Source organism: Cyprinodon tularosa, unplaced genomic scaffold, assembly GCF_016077235.1.
Source record: "Cyprinodon tularosa strain WSP-4 unplaced genomic scaffold, ASM1607723v1 ctg544, whole genome shotgun sequence".
Classification (NCBI taxonomy): domain Eukaryota; kingdom Metazoa; phylum Chordata; class Actinopteri; order Cyprinodontiformes; family Cyprinodontidae; genus Cyprinodon; species Cyprinodon tularosa.
This window is the reverse complement of record NW_024039279.1, coordinates 484886-504880: the sequence shown is the minus strand read 5'-3', so window position 1 is coordinate 504880 and position 19995 is coordinate 484886. Positions and strand designations below refer to the sequence as shown.

Sequence of the window (19995 nt, the reverse complement as noted above, 5' to 3'; positions counted from 1 at the left end):
CAACACCAGAGTACCCTGAGAGAATCAACACCAGCACAGGGAGGACAAATGCACAGAAAACCCAGAGACTACTGGAAGCGGGCAGAACCCAGCTGGTCCACTGTGGACTCAGTTATTCCTGTTTTGGCTCCTAAGTTGAGCAGAGTATACGAACCTGGTTTACTGTAGTTTGATGAGGGGAAATAAGATCAGTCTGAATTTATCTTGAACCCCAGTCGACCTCAGCAGATGGCCGCTCACTGAGCCGGGTTCTGCTGTAGTATCTTCCTATTAAAAGGGAGTTTTTCTCTCCACTGTCGCTAAAAGCATGCTCAGTGTGAAGGATTGCTGTAGAGTTAATCTAATATCTACTGTCCCTACCTGCCCATCCAAGAAGAGTGAACCCTCCAAAGTCACTGCAATCAGCTGGTTTCCTGAGATATAAAACCTTTAATCTGACTGGATGATCTGGTTGAAAATTTTCTGTTAAGATCCCTTAGATTGGAGATCTTCAAAAGGGGGTCTGCGACCCCTAGGGGTCCACGGAGGTACTGCATGGGGGTTGCCCCTTTGCAATTTCTTCCACTAATTGAAATGTCTTTATATAAACATTAACATGAATTCAACACACTGTAGTAAACAGATAAATGGAGGCAGAAGATGTCTTTCAGTCATCAATGCACACATTCAGTGACACACAGGAGCTCTTTCAAGCTGGGCACCGTTTCATTCACACCTGTCCCATCAACCAGGAATCAGAAATACTTTAATAATCCAAGGGTGAAATTACTTTCATTACATGACTCCATCTGTAATACAATGACTATATAAGCAGTTTGAGATGACACAATTTTATCCATCCATCCATCTTCTGCTTATCCAGTGTCGGGTCGCGAGGGTAGCAGTTTCAGTAGGGAGGCCAGATGTCACTCTCCCCAGCCACATGGGCCAGCTCCTCCGGGGTAACCCCAAGGTGTTCGAAGGCCAGCCGAGAAAAATTGTTTCTCCAGCGTGTCCTGGGTCTCCCCCTGGGCCTCCTCCCGGTGGGACGTGCTTGGAACACCTCACCAGGGAGACATCCAGGAGGCATCTTAATCAGATGCCCGAGCCACCTCAACTGGCTCCTCTGGATGTGGAGGACTCTACTCTAAGTCCTCCCCGGATGGTTGAGCTCTTCACCCTATCTCTAAGGGAGAGCCCAGACACACTATGGAGGAAACTCATTTCAGCCGCTCGTTCTTTCGGTCATGACCCAAAGCTCATGACCATAGATGAGAGTAGGAATGTAGATCAACCGCTAAATCGAGAGCTTTGCTGTTTGACTCACCACACAATTTCATATAATATATAAAATCAGGGTCTCGCTCGATCTCGCCATCAGTTTGGGGGTCCTTGGCCTGGACAACGTTGAAGACCCCTGCCTTAGATTATGTGATGTGATTTTCCTCTATAGAATTAAACTGAATAAAATTGATTGTAGCAGAAAATGCAAAAAGAAACTTTCGTCATTTGAAGAATCTGACAAGTTTTTATTGTTGATGCCTTTGATATATTGTGTGAGTATCTGACCCATGAAGGAATCTTACTTTAATACCATAAAAAAGACGATCATCTCTTCACTTTGTCCATTTAAAATATGAACAAAAAGTCTTTAAAGTCTAGAATTACTGTCCTTCAAACCGTTTGTTCAACGCCTGTAAAAACAATGAAACCCAAGTTATGGTCTAGCAGAGGAAAGTTTAAAGCTGTCAGTTGAAGACAAGTAGGACTTTAACCCCTTAGAGTCTGCTTGAAGTGCAGGTGGTCTACATGCCGCACTGAGACTGCTGCCGGTGTCTGCGGACGCTGCACATCTGGCTGAAGGACTGTCCGCAGCGAGAGCAGCTGTAGGGCTTCTCCTGCGTGTGGACGGTGCGGTGCCTCTTCAGGTGACTTGAAGAGATGAAGCTCTTCCCACACAGAGTGCAGCGATAGCGTCTCTCTCCGGTGTGGACCAGCAGGTGGACTCTCAGGTTGTTAGGCTGTGCGAAGCCTTTCCCACACTGGGGGCAGGTGTAAGGCCTCTCCCCCGTGTGCACCTGCTGATGCTGCTCCAGCGCTGCAGCGTTTGGGAAGACTAGCCGACAAACAGAGCACATCTGCAGCTCTTTGGAAAAAGCAGCTCCGTTCCTGGGCGGCCGCCTCTGGCTGGGTGTCCTCACAGAGGAGGCGGGTGGAGGAGGACGTGGAGCGGCGATGACGGCAGCAGCAGCTACAGCAGCCATGTCAAAGGAGGAGGCAAACGCAGACACTTCATGAGGGGCCCCTGTGACGGCCAGGGGGCCTTCTGTGGAGTCTCCTTCTCGCTGCGATGGAAAAGAGGAGGAAGCGTGTCCAGAGTTTGTGTTCCCCAAGCCCAGCTGAGCGACCGCATACGCCGCCCCAAGATGGCCGACCCGCTCCTGCATCCAGGCCAGGTCCAGGTCCAGGCTGAGGTCAGAGCTGGGCTCCTCTGACTTCACAGCCGCCACCAGGTTGGAGGGATGAAGGTCGTCGTTTGTGGTTTCATCTGCCTGCATGTTTGGCTTCAGATCGCCGCCTGGGAGGATTTCAGTGAACTCCCTGCAAACCGTCCCAGGGCTGCGAGCGAAGCTGTTACACAGAGGATGGACCGACTGTCGCTTAGCTGCAGGTCTGAAGGTCAGATCTATGGTAGCATCAGTCGGAGACGGAGAGGACCGGGAGGAGGACAGGTAGACACCGTTACCGGTGTCCATCGGATCACAGGGAGGAGCTTCCTCACCTGGATCCTCAGCTGAAACACAACAAAGATACAAAAAGAGAACAAAGTTTGGATGAAAAGGAAAGGAAAATAAATCCCAGAGCATTCAGTGGTCAACAGCCATGTTCTTTCCATGCAAGTTAAATATTAATAGGATAATTTGACTTTAAAACCTCTTTTAAACTATCAATAAGCATTTATTTATCAGAGAATGACATCATAATCTGAGATTATCATGGCGTTGTTGGCCTTAAATCCATGAGGTGACCTTAAACCAGCAGAAAATGCTCTAAAGCTGCATTCAGATCAAACAGTGGATTCACCAGAACATAACGGGCCTGCTGTTGGACACAGAGAAACAAAGTAAGGCAAAGAAAAAATGTAAAGAAAGAACAGGTTTTATTCTTCATCTCTCCTCTAGCAGAGGCAGTCCGACTGCTGCCTGAACCCTAAAATCACACATATTCTCATCTTGCTATATGTTGTGAGGACCATGGGTTGACTCCCATTGATTTTCTGTAATTTTTAACCCTTTCTATGCCCCAACTTTAAAAATAACACTAAACCTAACCATTTCTCTCACATTAGTCCTAAACCAGCATGATGTCGCCGCCTTGGTGGTGAAATCAGAGAACAGTCCTCACCAGCCTTCATGTTTTAGATTCTTTATAATCAAGTTAACAAACTGAACATCCAAACCTTTCTTTTATGAAGCATTCAGCTCATGGTTGTACTTTATGATTCACCTTAATGTGGTTTAAACATGAATCTTTTACAGGAACGATGTGAACCATGAGAACAAACTCCAACAAATAGTGTTTTGTTTTCAATTCTGCTGGGTTTAATAAGCAGTAATAACAGATTATTATTCCATTTAGTTCGGTTTAACCCGTTAATGGCCAAAACAAAATCAACATGAAATGCCTGAAAAAGCATGAATTATATCAGCTGCTGTTCTGTGGATAACAGACATCTTGCAGGTTAACAGGATAGTTCACATTGTTTGAACATCACTGATTCACCATTATTGTCTGATAGAAAACTATCAGCTGCTGTGTGGTGACCTACAGAGTTATGAACGTAGCAACAGGCTACTATAAACTCTATGGTTGGTTAGCGCTTGGCTGCCATGCTGGACTCCAGGAATGCTGAGATGATCTCCTGCCCAGAGGTCAAACATTCAAACAAAATCTCAAAGTTTAGGATACAGCCTGGGTTATCTATGGGGTTCGGAGTGGGGGGGGTTTGCTGGTTCTTCACTGAACCAGATTCTGGTTCCTTTCCAATGTGGGGCGCAACCAGGTCCTGCTGGTAAATGGAGGGATCTAAAACTTCCTGGCAGATTTCTGCATACACTGTGGACTTCCGAGGGAAAGGTGGCCTAGTGGTTAGGGCATAGACCTTTGAATCCTGAGGTTGTGAGTTCAAAATCCAATCCCACAGACTGCCACTCTGGGTCCCTGAGCAAGACCCTTAACCCCACACAGTTCCCATGGCGCCCCACGATGGCAGCCCACTGCTCCCCAAGGGGATGGGTTAAATGCAGAGGTAAATTTCTCCAATGTGAGATCGATAAAGTTCAATTATTTTTTTAGGGAACTCAGAGGACCAGAACTGGCCGATCCTCTGCCAACCCAAACCCTCACTGACTGGACTTCAAACATAGTGGTTCTGGTTCTGTCTGCTCTTCCTCCAGACTCTAGGCCCTGATTTCCAAGGGAAAAGCAGAATTAAGGTAAGACGCCTCTGGTGCCGTCTCTGGTTCCAGAACACGAGGAGAGCAACATGTCTAGTATTAGTGGCTCTTGGTGCACTGATTCCAGCCTCAGTCCACTTCTAGAGGGGTGATTCTCTCTTTTGCTGATAAACTTCTTCCTTCCACTCAATTTTTGCTAATGTTCTTGGACACAGAACTCTGTGAACAACCAGCTTCTTCAGGAATCTCCCGTCTTTATGACGGGTCAGCAGTTTCCTACTGACCCAGACACCAACTACGGGAAACCTCTGCTGGTGCTTTAGGATGACGCGCATCAATAATGTGTGGCACCATGAGCTTCCATTAATGAACTCATTCCTGGTATTCATATCTTCTCAGACAATTTGGGTTTTCATTATATGTCGTAAACAGAAGGATTTAAATGGAAAAATTAAAAATCTGTTTAAAGATTTTATAACAGACATGAGCTTCAGATGCAGAGATGACTGGGAAAAATATTGGACTTTTTCCACATATTGCTTTGTTTACTGTTGTCGGTTTCCAGATAAAATTAAATAAAAAAAATTCTGAACTTTGACCAGCAGAGGTCGCCATAACACTGAATATTAGACCTGAATCAAAGGGCTGCGGAGTACAGTTATGTAACCATTTCACTGCTGGTTTTTTAGTTTATTTTTTCCTCCTAATGGTTTCATTTTTTACAGAACAAACAGCTGCAGTTTGAACAGGATTTTTTGTCATCCGGGTTGGATCAAAGATATTAAATTTTAAAGCAGAAGCCTCAAAAAAAGCAACAAATCGCAAACTCATCCACTTTATGAGGCTGTAGACCGATTCTGCAGTAAACTTTGTTTTTGTGAGGAAAAATTTTAACTGCAGAGTTAGTTTTATTTACTAATGTGAGAAACTAATCAGGAGCTTCTCTGCTTGGAGATAAAGTCTGGTTTATTTTACAGGTGAAGCTGTATAGGAACGCAGCTTAAACCACCATCAGCTGTTCTCTATGTCAGTGGTTCCCAATCATTTTTTGATGTGTGTTCCACTTTGGGCATTTTTTTTCTTACCATTAGTCAAAAGTATTGATGATTGTCCAAAAGAGGATTGTGCAATAACTGATTATAAAATAAAGACTACAGTAGCAGCCATTTAAAATGTCCCTTCCCAGTCAAACTCCAGCCGAATGGCAGCCCACTTCCCTGCAACTCCCAGCAAAATCCCCTACAACTGAAGTGACCCCCTCCCTCTCCTGGAGGTGAATATATTTTTACTCTGACTCCACCCTTTCACTGAATTACAGAGTCTGACCAGGAGATGGCGCTTCTTTTTAGATCTTAATGTTCACAAATCATGAAAGAATATTTAAGAACAAAGATTGATGTTTAAAAAGGAATTGTAGGGGACAACCAAAGGGCCAGCCAAGGGCCACCCAAGGAAAGTGTGGACATTTTGAATGGCTACTACTGTATTTTACTAAATCTTTGAACATGAGCATTTGATTCTTAGGCATATTATTATTTTCATCTAAAAAAAAACAACAACAAAAAAAACATATAGATGTTGCCTGGAAGTTAGTTAGGAATCAAAATAAATACAAAACAAAATCATACCATAAACCTATATTTAAAAAACTGGAGCTCCTCTGAGTAACTCCATTATGATCACATTAAAACTTGATGAATTAGGAACAAAAGACAGAACAAAGATTATAGTCAGACTGACTTAATTAGTTTGTTTGCAACAAGACACCTGAGCTCTGATAGGTAAGTGTGAAAAAGAGCTGTTGTCTGTTCTCTCCATCCAGTCTATTCCTCCGCTTGGTTTGCATGTGTATCAAAGCTGAAGGTGAACTCAAACATAACATTAACCTACAGTTCAGTTGATAAAAGCTTGTTTAAATTTTAGGTCACAAAAAAAACTGATCCCAGCCCTATTTTATTTCACTACCAAAGAAATAAAATATTTTCATGTACTCCTAGCAATGCACACGTAGACCACTAGGAGTACACGTACCCCTGGTTTGGAATCACTGCTCCATGTCCCTCTTTGGCATCTAAACTGTTTCAGATCAAAGGAGGTTTTGGCTGAAGCAGTCCAGGGGCTCATTACAGCCCAGTAGGATCCCAGACAAACAGGCCTGACCAGCAACATGAGGACTAACTGTGTGGCTGTCTGCAGTACAATGAGGCCACCAGTGCAGAGCTTGCTGAACAGATTGAAACATGATGAACCGTCATCAGTCAAAGCAGCTTCTTCCATCAATCCAGGCACCTTTTGATGTAGATCTACTAATTTTCTACATGTGATAGAGAACCGTGACACAAAAAGCATAACCAAGTGTTTAAACAGTTAAAAACAAATGTCGTACTGGACCCGTGGACACAAAACTCCCAATGACACCACTGAGAATCTAAGTTCAGTTCTCCAAAAGCAGATGGAGAAATCTACAAACTGGGACGGATCACCTAGGAGACCAGAGGAGATCAGCATCAGCAAACTTTTGTTTATGGGAAACTGAATTAGAGACTTGTATTTGTCAATAATGAGTAATGAATTCTCTCAATAAAAATGCCAACCAAATGAAATCTAAAAATGTAGTTTAAGCTAAAATGAAGCATTATTGTTGACATTATCAAAGGCAGAGATGGGAAGTAACGAAGTACAAATACTTCGTTACTGTACTCAAGTAGATTTTTCTGATATTTTTACTTTACTTTAATACTTATTTTTATGGCGACTTTTTACTTCTACTCCTTACATTTTTACACAAATATCTGTACTTTCTACTCCTTACATTTTAAAAAATTGGCTCGTTACTTTAGTTTTGAATAATTTCAAAGGAGTTACCGTTATTATTATTATTATTATTTTTCACGTCATCAACACCAAATTCAATCTAATTGGATGGGAATCTACGTTGCATTTGACGCACCACTACAAGATGAATCTACAGATTCAGCGGTATTCATTCGCTGCAAATCATTGCAGCTTGGTGGCGGTGGCGTTAGCATAGTAGCATGGACGACGAGATGATTGAAAATGAACACAACGGAGATCTAGTCCTATTGGCAGACATCCATTTAAAATGTAGGCAACGGCATGAAAAAAGTGGTTTCTACTTTTACTTTTACTTTTACAAGCCTGTACTTTGTTACTTTTACTTGAGTAAAGAAGTTTAATCAGTACTTCCACTTTTACCAGAGTATTTTTTAACACAAGTTTCTGTACTTTTACTCAAGTACGGAAAGTGAGTACTTTTGCCATCTCTGATCAAAGGTGTTTAGCTGCAGACATTAGCATTAGCGCTGAACAGGTGGGTTTGCTCACCAGAGGAGAAACCTCCACAGTCGGTGGTGATGTTAACCTCCACCTTCACATCCAGGCTGCAGCTCTCTGGCTCCTTTTTCTCCTGCTTCTCCACTAGCAGTTTGGTTTCTTCTTGCTGTGAACAGACCAAAGAAAAAGGTAATCGACTGATCCAAACCTGCAGGACACCTTGGAAGGTCACCATCCTGGACGTGTCGATTCTAACATCACTCACAAGTAGTAAGATAATCAGAATTCTGGCAATTGGTTTTTTTGCCGTATAAGTTCATTTGAAGTAAAAATCTTTTGTAAGTTTTTCGTGTGTTAAATGTCTTAGAAGAGATAATCACTGTTCTTCTGCCATTTTAGTGAAATAAGCACAAGCAGACAGTGAAAGTGCAAATTGGGCAACGATGAACAAAATGAAAGGTGTTAGTCATTTTATTCTAACATAATAGTTTTTCCAGAGTTTTTGGTTTTAATCGTGTTGGAAGTTAATTGTTGTTAATTGTTTACACTACCCTTGAAAAACCGTGCCGAGACCGGTCCGAGCTCAGTAACTGAGATAACTTATCGTGTGTAAATGGAAAGCAAACTGAACTGAACCAAGCTAGACACAACCGGACCGAGATAACTGCAGACCAGTTCCAGTGGTGGGCTCGGCTCGGTTTTTCCCTGGCTCGGTTCTCTGATAACAAGAGCGCATGAGCAGAATGCGTCATCTCCGTCTGGCTGCACATCGCAGTTCACACTCCATTCCAGTAGTTGGCGGTAATGACCCTCCAGAAATAGAAGAAGAAGAACAACTTCTTCTTCAGCTATAAACAACAATCGAAATCTTCTCCACTCAACATTTTACATAATGGCATTTTAAATAATAACACCGAAGTACAGCAATAATAATCAAGCATAAGTTTCTGAATGTGATGGGCGCCACTATTTTGATTTGCTTGATTCCCTCCTTCTTAGTCTTCTTCTTCTTGTGTTTTATGGCGGTTGGCAAACAACTTTTGGTGCATTACCGCCACCAACTGCTTGATTTCCTCCTTTAATACTGGCAGTATTACCGCAGATCGCCACTAGGAGGCGATGAATCGTGGAACCGAGATAGCGTGATGTGTAAACGGTCGTCAGAACCGAGCTCGGCCTGGTTAACTGATCCGAGCTCGGACCAGTCTCGGCATGGATCGGTTTTTTAAGGGTGGTGTAAATGGGGTAAAAATTTGCACTAGGGCAAACCAATACAAATTAGTTGCATTGGCCAAAAAAAAATATGTTTTCTCTCAACTTTCAAAAGTCTGATTTGGGTCTTGAACCATCAAGCTCAGAAGCAGAAATCCTTCTCATACAGCTGACCCCACAAGCAAAGTAAGAATGATTCTGAAAACAATATTATTTAACACCCATTACAACTGTCAGCAGTTGATCATTACATTGTTTAATCTGACCAAACTAGTTTTAACCAACTAGATCGGTTGTTTTTCCAACCAATCTATTCTTAGAATCTATCCAAACTCTATGCAACCGACAGCAACTTTCCTACAAACTCACACATCTTGACTGAATACTGAGGCTGTTTGAATGCCTGTCGAAGTTTTTGCGCTTTATGAAACACTTCCCGAAGCGGTCAAGTGGTACAGTGGAGTAGCGAGGCTTCGGATGTCATCTATTTTGGCTCCTCCCACAAATGAAGCAAGCCTCGATATGCATTTTGCAGAAACGCCCCCTCCGTTACTTGACACACGCCTTGAAGCCTCGGCTCATCTCATTACATCTCTGCTCACAAGTTAATGGTTAATTTTCTTTAAAAATATCAGATGTTTATTTGTAAGATCGTATGATATCAGTGGCTTATTTTACGCCTCCCTGCTCAAGGATCTGGCTATAGGAGCTCCGCCTCACATGACTTCAGCCTACTGTTCCTATTGGTGCAGAATCCTTTCAGGTCTAAGTTGTCATGGTAACACACTACTATTTTGCAAGTTCTCCCCCTTATAAGTCATGGAGGGGTCGGAAATTGCCATCGTAGGTGCATGTCCACTTTGAGAGACATAAAAAAAAAAAAATCTATAAGATAAGAAATCTATAAGAATATAGCCTATGATTTTTATAAGTATTTATTTGTATGAAACAGCTGCAAATAAGTATTTGAACACCTGTCTATCAGATATACTTCTCTCTGGTTCTAACATGGTTTTCTCTGTGAAATAGCAGTGTGTTCAAATACTTATTTTGCTCACTGTAGATATTTTGGACCCATCAAAAAATGTATGAAACAGTTGCTTATTTGTCTTCATTTTCGGTGAATACTTCTATTCTGCTTTACTCTAGATATTTTGTGGATGTACATTTGATTTAAATTAAACTTGGCTTAATTGTTTCGATGAAAAAGTTGTTGCCTTGCCTTTAGTTCTAGGAAACATTGACATATTAGAGTTTTTTTAGTTTATTTGTTAATGAAACAAGACGCCTAAACCCTGTACACATAAAACAAACCATTAACCCCCCACCACTGTGCTATACAGTCAGAGGAGCACTGCTCCTTTTTAAACTCATCGAAATGTTGGGTTTTTATGTTAAATCAATATGGATTGAAAATGCTCACACTATTTATTTTATAATTTCATTTCTTTTGGGTTGTTTTAATGAATGAGGTGTTGATTTCAGTTATTTTTTGGAGCTTCTGCTCATAGTGTAGAGTTTCTCTCATGTGTTGCTGATGGTCCTGGATCTAAAAGCTGTGCTGCTTGATATTTACCTGTAAAACCTGAGGAAACATTACATCTTCAGGAGCTTCAGGGACAGCTGTCACCAGAGGCCGATGGCTGCCGGTACCTGAAAAATACAGCGTGAAATATATACAATGATGATCTGCGTCACGTTTCTAAAATCATACACCTTCTAACCCAGAGGGTCACAATGTGGGGGGTCGTAACCCACCGGGAGGTCAGGAGACACCAAGTGAGGGTTTGGAGATGGTTTTTCCTTCATCGATGTGATCTTTGGGGGTACATGGGGGGGGGTGTCAAAATACATCATGAAATAAATCACTGTCAAGATGGGGTGCCGAGTGTACATTAATAAGTCAAATGAACAGGGTTCTCTCTGGTTCTAACGGGGTTTCCCCTGGTTCTAACAGGGTCCTCTCTGGTTCTAACAGGGTTCTCTCTGGTTCTAATGGGGTTTCCCCTGGTTCTAACAGGGTTCTCTCTGGTTCTAACGGGGTTTCCCCTGGTTCTAACAGGGTCCTCTCTGGTTCTAACAGGGTTCTCTCTGGTTCTAACGGGGTTTCCCCTGGTTCTAACAGGGTCCTCTCTAGTTCTAACAGGGTTCTCTCTGGTTCGAACTGGGTTCCCCCTGGTTCTAAACGGGTTCTCTCTGGTTCTAAAGGGGTTTCCCCTGGTTCTAACAGGGTCCTCTCTGGTTCTAATGGGGTTATCTCTCGTTCTAACGGGGTTGCCCCTTGCTGTAATGGGGTTCTCTGTGGTTTTAACATGGTTCCCTCTGGTTCTAACAGCCCCCCCTAGTTCTTATAGGGTCCCCCCTGGCTCTAACGGGTCTCCCTGTGGTTCAAACTTGGTACTCTCTGGTTCTGAAGGGGTTCCCCCTGGTACTAACAGGGTTCTCTATCTTATTCCAACAGGCTCCCCCTAGTTGTAAAGGGGTTCTCTGTGGTTTTGACAGGGTTCCCTGTGGTTCCCTGGTCTAATGGGGTTCTCCCTGATTCTAACAGGGTTTCCCCTGGTAATAGGAATAATGACAGAGACATCCTGAACATTCACTATGCTGTAATGTTTAGGGGGACAGAAAGCAGATGCCTCCCTCCTCTAGACAAGGGTGAAGGGAAGGTCATGAGAGATAATGAGTTCACAAAGCCTCCTTAATGCCGTGGTTAAAATGTATCTCCTTGATAAACTGAAGACTCAACGTTCGTGTGTACGAATTCTCTTTATATGCAGGGGTTAACAGCTACCTCACCAGAGCCACAATTAACAGTTCAACTGTTTGTGTCGTTCTCCTCTGCAGAGTAAAATAAAACCTTTTCTTCCATGCGTATTGCCTCTCAGTGCTCATTTTTAATTCACAAATTGGCGCCATGAAAACAGGATTCTTCGCTGATCCGTCCGCTTGGTGGATTCTAGAAGAAGGGCTGATCACCAAAACCATCTGGGTTTTTCTTCTACCTCAAATAGGCTGATGCTCCACCGAGTCGATCGATCTCGACAGGACAATAACTTCAGGAGACAGAGAGGAAGAAAACTAACCAACTCCTTTAAAGGTAAAAAACTTAAATATTGTTATAACATTAAGCAGGCAGTCGAAAGACTGACCGAGGTAGGCCTTAAATAGGCTGAGGGTAAGTCTTTTTTAACACCGAGGATTAAATAGGCTGAGGGTAAGTCTTTTTTAAGACCGAGGTTGTAGGTTTCACTAAGGTAGAACGAGTGTTGCAAAATATAAAAAGAGAAAACAACAATCCGGGGTAAATATGAGCAATCAAAATAAGAAAAAGGAAAAAAAGAAAAAGAAAAACATCTCATAATAGAATATAACACATAATATAATGACAGGAAGAACTTAAGAAAATTCACTGTTGTTCTTTTTACTAATGCACAGCCTGTATCCCAGTTTACCATGAGTCTGCTGCTCTCTGCTCTACCTCCAACCCATAAACCGAAGGCTACAAATCTGACTTTTATTGCCCTGGTTCTCAGAGAGTCGAACCAGAGGAGGAAGACAACGGGGGGGCTTGTGAGACAATCATTTTACCCCCAACTAGATTCACAACCAGACTTTAGTATCCCCGGTGCCAACTGCGGGTATCCATCCTATCACATTTGCTCCACAGTCACTAAATAGGAGCCACTATCCTCAACAGACTGCAAACAGCCCATATGGACCAGCTCCTCATTCAAGGAGGGACTGTTGAGGACAGTTGAGGGACTGAGATAGAAAACATGTGCAACGGGAAAATAACATTAAAGACTGAGGGACAGCTGACTCTCCTGAAAAACTGCCACTAAACTGTTCAAACTGTTCTCCATGCAGGCCTCAGACGAGAATAGCTGTCTAAATAATGGTTGCTGCTACATCTGTGGCACACCTGATCACTGGGCCAGAAACTGTCCACACAAAAAACATGGGGGCAGAGGAAGATGTGGCAGAGGCTCAGTTCATCATGGGGGTCCACCACCCTACCATGGAGGCCAGAGAGGAGGCTACAACCATGGGGCAGAATCCATTCGCAGCAAGGGGGATACCAGGCACCGAAGCGAGGTTACTCTACCGACTAGTGAGGGAGCCGTTGGAGCGACCCCCGGTTCGACAGACTGCAAGTAACACACACACACACAAAGTACATTTTAGAGACATATATTTGTTTCCTTAATTTTTTTTTATGTTTTACTCCGGTGAGTTGCTGGTCTCATGTTCAAATTGATATTCCTTTTCCATGTAATAATGGATATCCAGTTACTATAAGTCTCAATAACAGTTTGGTCAGGTTTTAATAAGCTTTCTCTGATATAAGGTAGGCTACTGTAGCAACATTTTCTATCTTTCTCTTATCTATAGGTACCTTTCTTTAATGATGTGCTGCATTAGAGATCTCTGAGGATTATTTAATATAAATCAGGCCTGTTTTCTAACCTCATAATATATGACCTCTGGAGAGTTTTGTTTTTTTTCACCTAAGAAAAATTTTGTAATGGTTCCCACTCTGATGTTTTCCAATCCACTTTCTCTGTTTAACCATGTATAGTGGATGAGCAGGGAGACTGTAGATTTTTGTTTTGCTCCAATAATTTGGTAACAAATTGGCAATAGTTACCTTTTCTTCTCAAAATTAAATGCTGTAATAACAGGACTCTCACATATTCTGCGCGTTTGTGATGGTTACTACACTGCTATCCCAGCATTGCTTAAGACACTGTGGGTGATTCTAATCTGAACCCTTTCGTACCCCACCTTGTCATACCTAAAAATCTTTAATTTTATAGATTTGCATTCAGTAAACAACACTGGAGGAAGTCTCACCTCATAACAGTGTTGTAAATAATAAAATAAGGGCCCCCTTAATATTTCCCTGGATCTGAAATGCTTTTCCTTTCCGGATCATCACACCCATAGAACACTGTTGTTATTTTGACACATGAGAAAACATGTGTCAAAGGGGGGAGATTTCTATAAGGGTTTATATAATCATATAAAATTAAGCAATAATGATATTAAAATGAATCCATTGTTGCTATCATTAAATACTTCAGTTTAGTCATTCAAGCTATCTCAGTCTAGTTTTTTTGGGCTCCTTTCTTCTTAAATCTGAGGGGCAGCCTATTCTCCATCATTCCTCCATGGCTGATCTATGAGGCTGAACTATTTACTTAATTATCTGCCCAAACCTGTGAACTGAACGGCTGCTAAAGAGGCTGCTGCATGCCCCCACCTTTGCTGAGATGAGGTCCTTTGTTCTGTCATCTGAATTGAACAAATGGAACCCTTAGAATTTACCCTTTTTTTATTTTATTTTTTTATAAATAACATCTGGTTGGACTTAAATGGTACCCTAAACATTTATCCACCCCTTTTGTCTTTTGATCCATGGGGGACCATGTGTCAAAAATGGAAGAATTGGAAATAGATAAAAATTGGTTCACAGTTAATTTTTTTTCTCAAATAGCAACAAAACATTTTGAATATTGTTTAATCTGTGCATGCCAAAACATTTCTAGATAGAAAATGATGGGCCAGGGAGCCCACAAAAACAGTTGATGCTAGTTCTAACATCTTATGATAGATGTTATTGAAGTAACTCCATGTGAAGGAAAGAATTGTTGCTTGGTGATGTAGATATGTTTTCAAGATAGATTGAAGCCTAACATTTTGCAAGTGAAACATTACAACACATGCTGAAATGTTTAATGTTAACCTAATGAAGCATTGTGCCTATCATCCACAGAGCCGGGGAGCGGCTGAAAGAGAAATTAGATCGGTGAAGAAACCGGTCTGAATTGGGTCCAGGCACTCCAAATTATTTTGATAGGCATGCACCGCCGTAAAAAATCTAACCTGAGGCTTTTTGATATTCTCTTTGCAGGACTGCCAGAGACTCATACAACTACACTTGCTTATGATGATAAAATGCTTAATTACTTTTAACGGGGATCTCTCTCTCCTTCTAACAGACCCCCCCCCCCCCCCCCCCCCCCCCCCCCCCCCACCCGGTCTAATGGGATTCTCTCTGGTTCCAACGGGGTTCCCCCTGATTCTAACAGGGTTTTTCTTTGGTTCTAACAGGGTTCTCTCGGGTTGTAACAGGGTACCCTGTGATTTCTTCTAAGGGTACCATTAGAAGAAATCAGTGGCTGGATGTGCCATAATTTTCTTCAACTGAATAAAAGCAAAACTGAAGTAATAATCTTTGGACCAATAGAGGAGAGATCTAAAGTTAGCACACAGCTTCAGTCGCTTCAGCTAGTAACCACTGATCAGGCCCGAAATCTAGGTGTAGTACTGGATTCAGACTTGAACCTCCAAAAGCATTTAAAGAAAATTACAAGGTCGGCGTTCTATCACCTGAAGAACATTTCCAGGATTAAAGGAATAATGTCTCAGCATGATCTGGAAAAACTAATCCATGCGTTTATTTTTAGTCGAATTGATTACTGCAGCGGAGTTTTCACAGGTCTGCCTAAAAAGTGGATCAGACAGCTGAAGCTGATCCAGAACGCTGCTGCCCGTGTCCTCACTAAGACTAAGAAGGTAGAGCACATCACCCCAGTTCTAAAGTCCTTCCACTGGCTCCCTGTATCTCAGAGAATAGACTTTAAAATACTTCTGTTAGTCTATAAATCTCTGAATGGCTTAGCACCTAAATACATCACAGATTTGCTATCAGTGTATCAACCCTCCAGACCACTCAGGTCTTCTGGCTCCAGCCTGCTCTGCATACCTAGAACCAGAACTAAACATGGAGAAGCAGCATTTAGTTCCTATGCTCCACTTATCTGGAACAAACTTCCAGAAAACTGTAAAAGTGCGGAAAGCCTGAATTCCTTTAAATCAAGATTAAAAACACATTTGTTTAGGATTGCCTTCAACTGTTCTAGTTAAACAGTTCAACTGAAACATATTTTATTTAGTCCAACTGTTTTCAATATTCTTTTTTGTTTCTGCATTTTTTTCAATTTTTTTTTCCTACTTGCTTTGATTCTGTTTTATCTGCTTGTATTTTAATCATGTAAAGCGCTTTGCATTGTCTTTGTACTGAATTGTGCTATACAAATAAATTTGCCTTTCCTTGCCTACCCCTTGTTATAATGGGGTTCTCTCAGGTTGTAACAGGGTTCCCCCTTGTAACGGGGTTCTTTCTGGTCTTAACAGGGTTTTAGCAGGTTCTATTGGGGTTCCCCTTGTTCTAAGGGGGTTCTCTATGGTTCTAAGGGTGCACCCTCTGGTACTACCAGGGTTCAATCTGGTTCTAATGTGGTTCTCTCTGGTTCTAACCAGGCTACTCCTGGATCCAACAAGTCTGCAGGTGTTCAGCAAGGCCATTATAGCCAACTTAGTTTTTTTTCTAAAAGTCAATGAAAGATTTACCATAAATAACAGCTTCTTTGGACTAAATATTAGACCAGCAAGCAAATCCATCCAGAGAGGATTGTCATTACTTTAAAAGATGAAATAGTCTAGAGTCCTGTACTTAACTAAGTTTCTTTTTATTTACACTTGTGTGTACAAAATGACAAAATAAAATCATTCTAAGTCTAAGTCTCTAAGTGTTCTGAACTTTGTGACAGAGCAACCCAGTCTCATGGGAAAATGTACCTCCACTACGTTGGTCCACACTGCAAAACGTAGTGGAGGTACATTAATGGCCATTTTTTTGTGGTACTGTTACATTTCTTCTGCCTATACGCTTTCTATTGTTTTACGTCCTAGTCACGTGACTTTCAAGATTCCAGCTGGGAGAAGAAAAAAATATATATATATGGCCGACATTCGCTCATTTTTTTGTGGAAATTAATAACTTGAGTTTGTTTTTGCATTAAAATGAGTTTTGATTACATTTCTAGTGAGAAATGTATAGTTTGAACCTGACAGAACTGGACACAGGTACTGCAAACAACAGAACAGCGAATTCCAACTGAGGGTTTGACTCAATACTGGAGGTGATCCCGGGGAAAACCCCCCCAAAAAACTAAAGAAACTCTGAAATGGACCAGCTCTTTGTCACATCATAACACAGATGGTTCAGATCATCTGTCAGAAGAGGGACAGAAACTCTATAAAGATACTTTAACATGTGATAAAAGGATGGAATGAGCTTCATTAATCAGGTTTAATAATAAAAGATAAATCATTAAAAGAAGATGCCTCCAACAACAGCCTCTACCACAGATCTGAGGTCTCCACTACACAGGCATTCACCTCTGCCTTTTCTGTGCCATCTCTTCCCCTCCTGGTATTCTGTGCCTGGCGTGCAGATCCCACCTGTCGCTCACTCAGCAGCATCTCTATCACCTGCAGGATCAGCTCCACCCTCCCGCCTTCCCTCCATCCAGGCTCCTTTTATTCTGGCTACAATCAGCCTCTGCTGACACATTCAACTTTGGTCCTTTTTGGTCTTGCTCTGCCTTTTGTTTAATAAATTCCTTTTTTAAAGAACCTCTGGCTGAATTCTGGATCCTCTGCTGTGATTCATTACAACATTTTTACATTTCTTTGTAAAAGACGTAATTTTTCTTTGAATGAAGTATTGTTTTGTCTGTGTGTCATAGATTTTTGTATTTTATTTTATTTATTCATAATTTTCAGTTGAATGGACTCAGGGAAAAATGTAGATAAGAGCCATGAGAGAGAATACAACTGATTTGATTTTTCTTCTTATTTTGCTATTTGAAAGCAGTGATGGTTCGATCATAGAGCAGCACAGTAATGCATCTTGGTTTAGAATGCGTGCACTTTCATTTATTTATTTATCTTAGCAAGTCTATTAATATAATAAAAGTTTATTAATATTATTGATACTAATATTTTGTTTTTAAAAACTAATGTGTTAGCTCAAGGTTCAATAGGCTATGTTCATTTAGTGTTTTAATAAACTTTTAACCAGTCCGGCCTTCGGCTTGTAGCAAATTAGTTTTTTGGCCCTCAGTGTATCTGACATCCCTGGATTAAAGGATATTAACAGTCAGGATTATGTCAACTCGCTGTGGCGTCACTCAAACGTCAGGTTTATTTCCTGGTAGCTGGAGCTGAGAGGCCACGCCCACAGAACATTAGTTATCACCAGTTGATCTCACACCGAGGAGCTGAACCTCTGCTTGGGTTCAGGTTCTGGTAGCGGTTCGAACCCAGCAGCTCCAGAACCACCGAGCAGGAGGAAGCAGCCATCCTGGCCGCAGGGCTCTCTGAGCGGTTCCGGGATGAAGGCCACAGCCGTCAGCTGTCCTGCTGCTTCTATTACCAGGCTCCAAAATCCATTTACCTTCAGAGGGCTTCAGATGAGCGGCCAACATCTCCTCTCGCTGACGGCTCTTCCTCAGCCTCCTCTCGCAGCTCCTCATCTTCCCCTCCGTGTCTCGCAGCCTCTGCCGCAGGGCTTCGCTCTCCTTCTGGCTCCTCTGGAGCTCCGCGTCCATCTGAGCGCGCAGAGACGCATAACCAGCCTCCACCAGTTTGCAGATCTCCACCACTGCAGAATTGGCCAGAAGCTCGATAACCGAGGCGATCTGCGCCTGGAAGCCCAGACAGTCCTCCATCATCTGCAGCATGAACGGAACCACGATCCGAGGGAGTCCGGAGGGACGGACTCCTGCAGCAGCTCCAGGTTCCTGGCTTTAACCGATAACCAAGGAGCTGCGCATGCGCACAGAGCATTCCCTCATCTGAGAGCCACAAAAACTACTTCTAATCCATTACAGAGCAAGTTTAGATATTATAGGTGAAATCTAGATAGTTTCTCTTACTTTAGTTCTTGATCTACAGCTTAAGGAGAATAATTTAACTGGTTAAAGGGTGAATTGAGTTTATTCTTTAATTTAGTCCCTCCACCAGAGAAAACAGCTCTTTGGTGTTGGCCTTGGTTTAGTTTGGAGTGTCACTGTTTGAGGCTGTGGACAGGTGTCTATTATACAGGAAACAATTGGAGGAGAGAAGCTACTGGTCTGTGAGAGCCAGAAATCCTGCTGGGTTGAGGGTGAACAAATAATTGTTTACCACAATAATTTACCAATAAATTCTTTAAAAATCCTTCAATGTGATTTCCTGGATTTATATTTCTCCCTTTGTCTTTCACAGTTGAAGTGTACCTATGATGAGAATGACAGGCCTCTCATTATTTTAAGTAGCAGAACTTGCACAATCATTGGCTGACTAAATAATAATACAGATAGATAGGAAACATCTCTGTGAAGCTGCTCAATATAAGACTAATGAACCCTGACCTGCCAGGCTGCTTAGGAGGGCATTGGTTAAAGAGTGGGTGCAGCAAAGAGAGATGCAGTGGTATGAAAAGTATTTGCCCCTTTCCTGTTTTTCTTTTTTTTATATTCATGTTCGTCACAATTAATCACACAGAACAGTTTTCCTATAAATTTTTTTATTAAAGGATAAAAAAAAAATCAAATTCTTCTTAAACCTTTTCTTTTACCACTGTATATATCAGCCAAATAAACCAGACACAAATATCATTAAAAGCAGCTAAATATAAATAATTCAAGTCATTAGATAATATTTTGAGGGCTTAAAATCCCTACTGTGTTTAAAATGTAATCTGTCCATGAAAAATTATCTGGGAACAATGAATGTGAATTAAAGGGATGGCATTAGGCAATGATGATCATTTAATATTTACAAATATAGTGTTTCTAGATATTATGAAGAATCTGGATAAGGGAGATGCTGAGGGACAAACAGATCAACAAATGCAACACTTAAACTTCTTGTGATTAATAACTAATAGAGGTGATATTAGTTTTACTGTAGAGTATTACTTTCTGGGGGCCAACCCATGCCAACAACCGATACGGGCAGCCTTTAGGATTTTTATCATCACAAAACCAGGACTTTAAACATCTGATCTACAGTGTTTAGACCAACATGGGCTCATTTAGCACCAAGCTGGTATATTTTCTTATTCCATCCTGTGTTCTCCTTTATCTTACATCATTTTTCTGCTGTAGTTTTTTGGTTGGACAAGAGTTCCTGTGTTTAGTTGAAGGGTTGGAGAAAA

The 19995-nt window shown here is 41.8% G+C and overlaps 1 protein-coding gene across 1 annotated transcript; it reads right to left on the bottom strand.

The window, feature by feature from the left end:
- Positions 1-1479: 1479 nt before the first annotated feature.
- On the bottom strand, positions 1480-18635 carry LOC119796338. The gene is made up of 4 exons (XM_038304842.1): positions 18250-18635; positions 10519-10595; positions 7782-7896; positions 1480-2773 (listed from the first exon to the last, which is right to left on the bottom strand). The coding sequence occupies exons 1-4, from the start codon at positions 18533-18535 to the stop codon at positions 1785-1787; spliced, it is 1467 nt and encodes a 488-aa protein (XP_038160770.1). The 5' UTR covers positions 18536-18635; the 3' UTR covers positions 1480-1784.
- Positions 18636-19995: the final 1360 nt, after the last annotated feature.